The 7286-nt window shown below is 36.1% G+C and overlaps 1 protein-coding gene across 1 annotated transcript; it reads left to right on the forward strand.

Annotated features, from left to right (window-relative positions):
* The first annotated feature begins 1527 nt into the window (after positions 1–1527).
* Positions 1528–3898, forward strand: LOC107681344 (60S ribosomal protein L34-like). The gene is made up of 5 exons (XM_016477622.1): positions 1528–1614; positions 2050–2120; positions 2237–2336; positions 2847–2950; positions 3774–3898. Exons 2-5 carry the CDS (start codon positions 2056–2058, stop codon positions 3853–3855), a joined length of 351 nt encoding a protein of 116 aa, XP_016333108.1. The 5' UTR covers positions 1528–1614; positions 2050–2055; the 3' UTR covers positions 3856–3898.
* Positions 3899–7286: the final 3388 nt, after the last annotated feature.

The following is a 7286-nucleotide window of genomic DNA, read 5'->3' on the forward strand; positions in this document are numbered from 1 at the left end:
TTCTTTATCAAAGACTCTGCCACGCCCCCCTAAAACGGCTCGTTCTAACACGCCCCCACATATCTACCTCACTATGTGGAAATATTTGCATAATGCCGCCCAAATGTGCACGCAAAGAAAGAAGGCGTGGTTTCAGTAACCGCAGTTAGTGTTGAAGCAGCCATGTCAGGGAGATGCTGTGTGTTTCTAGGTGAAAGCAAAAGCACTTTATTTGGCCTTCCGAAAGTAGATGCATTTAGGAATCTTTAAGATTACTTACAACAGAACAGCAATGCATTTTATGGACGACCGTTTCGTGAACCTAGGAGAAGAGGTAATTCTGACTTTGCTATGAGGTCGCCACTGCTTTTATGAAGAGGTTGCCAGGTTTTCACAACACAACCCGCCCAATCGCGTTTCGAGGGGTCCCCTGTTAAAAATCACGTTCCGAGTTTAAAATATGCATGTTTTGGCGGGGTTCCCCTGGTAATTCGCATTCCAGGGGCTAAATATCACGCGCAGAGAGGCATTACCAGATAATAACTGCTGAAAAAATAGCCCATGTACTGAGCACGTACTAAAGGAAGATAATTGGATAAACATGGCTTTGACAACGTACATTTTTTTTTAATAAATAAATAAAACACTAAAAATAATACAAATAATAAGGCACTAATGCAAAAATAGGAAAAACTAGTAACTATTGTGATGAGGAAATCTTTGTACTTACAGAAAATGCTCAGGAATGAATAAAACTTTCGCTTTATCTTCTTTTAAACGGCATAATTGATCGACACATCTCTTTGTTGTCTCTTCTCTTCAGCCTCCACTTGTCTCCTCCGTTTACATGGCATAGCATCCATATGAGACAGAAGAATGGCATCTTGTTTGACTTTGTCGTTGGTGAAATAGAGCTGTTGTTTGATGTATAATAAATCAGATTCCTTCAAAGTAACAGCACTGCATGAAGAACTGTTATGAGTGCATGCTACACTTGCGACCAAGCCACTTCCAGTTTCTTTTTTCTTTTGCCTTGTAACGGCCAGAGTTTTGAGGTAAACGACGTTTTCTTCTGCCATTTAATGTCAGTAGGACAGGCTCATCCATTTCATCGTACTCCATCTTAAAAATGTTACAAATCTCAATCTGAATCTGAATCTAAAACAATCTCCACAAAAAAAGATTCGATTCGCGCCTTCTGATTGGTTCTCGGAACATAGCGGCTTTTGCTGCCAAAGGGAAGTGGCGTCTAGAGGCTTTTGCCAACAAACTGGATATTTCTGAATGGGCTGAGGCTGGGATTTAGAGGATTTGAAGCAAAAATATTTGTTGAACGTTTACTATGTGCAGAAAGCTTTCGCTCAATGTCATTATCTCACTTTTGACGGAGGTGGCGTTTAGCGGCTTTTGCATCTGAACTCTTCATATATATATATATATATATATATATATATACCACTTGAATATTACAAAATATACTATTTTATAGAATATGTATTATAATATATAGCAACAACAAGGTACTCTATAACGTCTTTTATTTTGCTATATGCAAACGTATTATTTCCGTTGCGGGCAGATTTTGAACTTTCACCCGGTATCGGTTCCTTCCTCTTCCGTCTACAGTGATAGCAGGTATGGCGGATTGTCTTTGCGCTTAAAATGTGATTGAACTATCTATTGTCATCTGCCGTTTTTGAAGATCAAATATATGATATTCAGAGTTCTACGTGTAGTTCGCATTCTAACGGAGGATACCCTTGCCATATTAAGTTAATTAATAGTCTAATTACGGATTTTTTTGTTACTGCTTGAGTTGACGCTGGGAAGTTGTCATTCACATCCCTTACAAACTCGAACGTGTCAGATTACGATATTACAGTTAAAATCTTACAACAGTGAAAGTGTAACGCTGTTATATTCGTTGATTTGGTTTAAACGCATATTTAACATGTTTGAACATTTGTAGTTTATAAGATAAATGGTGCTTATTCCGCTACTAAGCCTGAACTCCACACAGGCTTTGACATCTCTTGAACTGGCATACTTAAAGATCGTGTAATTTTTCAGATCAAGATGGTGCAGCGCCTGACTTACCGGCGTAGGCTTTCCTACAACACTGCTTCAAACAAGACCCGACTGTAAGTAATTCCTGCATTGATGCAAATAGATTTTCACCATGCACCGACGATTTTCTACAATATAGTGTCTTATGCATACTTCAAAAGCTGTACTTAACGACTGCATTATCACTCAGGTCCCGTACGCCAGGTAACCGCGTTGTGTACTTGTATACCAAGAAGACTGGCAAGGCACCCAAGTCGGCATGCGGAATCTGCCCCGGTAGACTGCGTGGTGTAAGTGGTGCATTAGTTTCCTGTGAGCTTGGACTACATCGTTATCTTGAGTAGACCGATATGAATGGTGTTTGAAGATAGAGGCCAATATATCTGGTGAAAACAAGAAAAGAAGCAGTGTTACAATTTCTTGGCTCTTGTTTTATTACGTACAACTTTGTTGTAGAGCAAATAGTATGTTTATCATGAGTTAAAAATTATTTCATAAAGTAATTGGTATCGTCTCTAGAGTATTTATGTTGCATTTTTAAGAATTCTAATGTCACTTGGTTAGTGGCAAAGTATATTAATATTAAAGATAAGATCGGTAATATATCTAGTGTGTTTTGGAGTAGTTTAATATTAGGGAGATCAAAGAAAATATAATCTACAATAGCACAGCAGATGTTAACATCTATTGGAAGTCTTGGTAGCTACATCAAATTGAATTACAGAATAGTTTTAATTTGTTAAACTAGACATAATTGAACACGTGATTTAAACCATGTTCTAATGTTTGTTCCTGAATAGATCCGTGCTGTGAGACCCCAGGTTCTTATGAGACTCTCAAAAACCAAGAAGCATGTCAGCCGAGCTTATGGTGGTTCCATGTGTGCCAAGTGTGTACGAGACAGGTAACTGACTGAGACTATTGCATTAGCCTGTTTGTAAATAAGTAGATTCATAGTGGGTTCATCCAAAAATTGTTTGACTCATGATAGGTAAAGTACATTTTATCTAGATAGCACATTTAAACACAGCAAAGCTGACCAAATATAACATTTCACTGGACTGGAGGATTGTCACTGAGTAACTTAAATTTTGTTCTGTTCCTCACAAAACTATTGTGTGACTTCAGAAGATTTTGTATGGTGCAGTAGTCATATGGATGGTATGGTACTTCTGTGGTGCTTTTCATAGATCTGTAAGTTACAGCTATAGAAATGGATTAATTGTTTTTTATATATATACATATAATTTATATAATTGCCAAATATATAAATAGGTATTTGCACTTCTGGTTTGATGCTTTTGATTTTAATTGGCTCTTTACTGTACCTTGCAAAAATGACAGTTGGAGTCTAATCATTTTGTGGAAAAGAGCGATCAAGTCACCTTTATTTATATAGTGCTTTATACAATACAGATTGTGTCAAAGCAGCTTTACCGTGTCAAACAGGAAAATAGTTTGTCAATAATGCAAGAGGACAATAACAAACAGTACATTTTTCAGTTAAGGTCAGTTCATTGATGATTCAGTGATGTCATCATCCAGTTCAGACCAGTGCAGTTCTCCTTTGGGTTTGCCAGAATAAAAAGTCATTGTATGAAACAACATAATAAGAGTAAATAATGACAGGGTTTTTATTAATTGGTGAACTATTGATGTAGGAATGCTGTAGTTAAACTCTTACATGATTTTTGTGAGCTAATGATCCACATTTGTCATCTTTTCAGGATCAAACGAGCTTTCCTCATTGAGGAGCAGAAAATCGTGGTCAAAGTACTGAAGGCACAGGCACAAAGCCAGAAGTCTTAAGTAGAAGCTGATTTGTACTGTTTAAATAAAATAATTGAAAGCACTGTTTTGTGTCTTTATTTGCCTATGAAGGTAAATTACCATAACTGAATAGTGGCAGGAATTTTAAGTCATGTTTGGGAAATTAGTAAGTATTTTGTTGTTAGAATGGTAAGTTAACATCTTAGATTTACCCATTTTCTTTACAAAATGATACTGAGCTGAAGAAAACAAATAGTTGAACATTTGTAATTGGATTTTGATTATATATAAAAAAGTTAGCCTTATTACTGAACTTCAATATATTGAAATGACACAAGGGCAGATTAAAACAATGACAGCAAGTAGTCCGTAGTCCTCACACACACAGTGTGCTGTACAGGCAGGGGCATCTTGTGTTTTTAGGGATCACACTTCAACATTTAACCTATTTCTATGAAGTAGTTTTGCTTGGCATCACTCTGCAATCTATATAAACATTTGTATTATGTAGGAACTTTTCTGCATCTGTAAACTTGACATACTATGTATATATAATGATACAAATTGATTAAACTGCTGAATAAATTTACAAATAGGCCTTACATGTATCAAGTTAATTTATATGTAACTTTGCCATGCATGTTCTTTTTACAGCTGTGGTCAAAAGTTTTACATCCCTGCATAATCTGAATGTTAATTTTAACAAAATGGACTCATGCACAACTATGCACAGATCTGGTACTCGCCGATACCAATACCTGTCCTTTTTTGTAATGTTACATTTAATTAAAATACAGTGAGACTGATGATTTTAGGGCAGCTTATTTTGTATTTTTATTATTAGGAACTCCGACTATGGAAAAATAAATGGTCAGTTCATTGATGATTCAGTGATGTCATCATCCAGTTCAGACCAGTGCAGTTCTCCTTTGGGTTTGCCAGAATAAAAAGTCATTGTATGAAACAACATAATAAGAGTAAATAATGACAGGGTTTTTATTAATTGGTGAACTATTGATGTAGGAATGCTGTAGTTAAACTCTTACATGATTTTTGTGAGCTAATGATCCACATTTGTCATCTTTTCAGGATCAAACGAGCTTTCCTCATTGAGGAGCAGAAAATCGTGGTCAAAGTACTGAAGGCACAGGCACAAAGCCAGAAGTCTTAAGTAGAAGCTGATTTGTACTGTTTAAATAAAATAATTGAAAGCACTGTTTTGTGTCTTTATTTGCCTATGAAGGTAAATTACCATAACTGAATAGTGGCAGGAATTTTAAGTCATGTTTGGGAAATTAGTAAGTATTTTGTTGTTAGAATGGTAAGTTAACATCTTAGATTTACCCATTTTCTTTACAAAATGATACTGAGCTGAAGAAAACAAATAGTTGAACATTTGTAATTGGATTTTGATTATATATAAAAAAGTTAGCCTTATTACTGAACTTCAATATATTGAAATGACACAAGGGCAGATTAAAACAATGACAGCAAGTAGTCCGTAGTCCTCACACACACAGTGTGCTGTACAGGCAGGGGCATCTTGTGTTTTTAGGGATCACACTTCAACATTTAACCTATTTCTATGAAGTAGTTTTGCTTGGCATCACTCTGCAATCTATATAAACATTTGTATTATGTAGGAACTTTTCTGCATCTGTAAACTTGACATACTATGTATATATAATGATACAAATTGATTAAACTGCTGAATAAATTTACAAATAGGCCTTACATGTATCAAGTTAATTTATATGTAACTTTGCCATGCATGTTCTTTTTACAGCTGTGGTCAAAAGTTTTACATCCCTGCATAATCTGAATGTTAATTTTAACAAAATGGACTCATACACAACTATGCACAGATCTGGTACTCGCCGATACCAATACCTGTCCTTTTTTGTAATGTTACATTTAATTAAAATACAGTGAGACTGATGATTTTAGGGCAGCTTATTTTGTATTTTTATTATTAGGAACTCCGACTATGGAAAAATAAATTGTCATTTTTATCTACTTGTCATACAGTTATAAAAGCTCAAACAATTGTCTAACTTCCACTATAAACTAAGGCCTAGATCCAAAAATAAATCAACTGCCTGTCAAAAATCCCAACATTTTTCCAGAACAAATGTTTTTAACATAACAGCGTAGTCGCAACCAACAGTGAAATACATTAAAGCCATTAATCATGACAAAACCATAACTGAAGGAGGAGTTTTTATAGGAATTAAATTACCGGTATATAAGCTAAAGATGTTCCTTAGAGCAGTTGTACGGTAAGCATCTGGCTGCAGATAAAGTCTTAATTGTTGGTGACTTTAATATCCATGTTGACAATGAAAAAGATGCATTGGGATCAGCATTTATAGACATTATGAACTCCACTGGGGTTTGACAACGCGTGTCAGGACCTACTCGTTGTAATCATACTTTAGATTTAATACTGTCACATGGAATTGATATTAATGGCATTGAAATTCTGCAGTAGAGTGATGATATCTGATCATTATCTAGTCTTGTGTATACTCCATATAGCTAAAACTGCAAATTCAACTTCAAATTCAAACATTTACAATTGTATTTCTAATAGTTTAGATTTTCTCGGTGAAGAAATTCAAGTCAAGTCATTACTACTAAACTGTGATGGAATATTCAGTTCAGGTGGTGTCTGTTTATTTGTTAGTCTAGGGACTGTATTAAATAAATACCATGGATTGTTTTGGTTATTTTCTATGAGTTTGCGGAAATGCTCAACCCTGGCTGCTTTTAGAGCCTTTTTGTAGTGGGATATGCTTTCTTTCCATGCAATTATATATTTTATATATACACTGAACAAAATTATAAACGCAACACTTTTGTTTTTGCCCCCATTTTTCATGAGCTGAACTCAAAGATCTAAGAATTTTTCTATGTACACAAAAGGCCTATTTCTCTCAAATATTGTTCACAAATCTGTCTAAATCTGTGTTAGTGAGCACTTCTCCTTTGCCGAGATAATCCATCCACCTCACAGGTGTGGTATATCAAGATGCTGATTAGACAGCATGATTATTGCACAGGTGTGCCTTAGGCTGGCCACAATAAAAGGCCACTTTAAAATGTGCACTTTTATCACACAGCACAATGCCACAGATATCGCAAGTTTTGAGGGAGCGTGCAATTGGTATGCTGACTGCAGGAATGTCCACCAGAGCTGTTGCCCGTGAATTGAATGTTCATTTCTCTACCATAAGCCGTCTCCAAAGGCGTTTCAGAGAATTTGGCAGTACATCCAACCGGCCTCACAACCGCAGACCACGTGTAACCACACCAGCCCAGGACCTCCACATCCAGCATCTTCACCTCCAAGATCGTCTGAGACCAGCCACCCGGACAGCTGCTGCAACAATCGGTTTGCATAACCAAAGAATTTCTGCACAAACTGTCAGAAACAGTCTCAGGGAAGCTCATCTGCATGCTCGTCGTCC

The sequence above is a fragment of the Sinocyclocheilus anshuiensis genome, unplaced genomic scaffold, assembly GCF_001515605.1.
Source record: "Sinocyclocheilus anshuiensis isolate Anshui unplaced genomic scaffold, SAMN03320099.WGS_v1.1 scaffold2519, whole genome shotgun sequence".
Taxonomy (NCBI): domain Eukaryota; kingdom Metazoa; phylum Chordata; class Actinopteri; order Cypriniformes; family Cyprinidae; genus Sinocyclocheilus; species Sinocyclocheilus anshuiensis.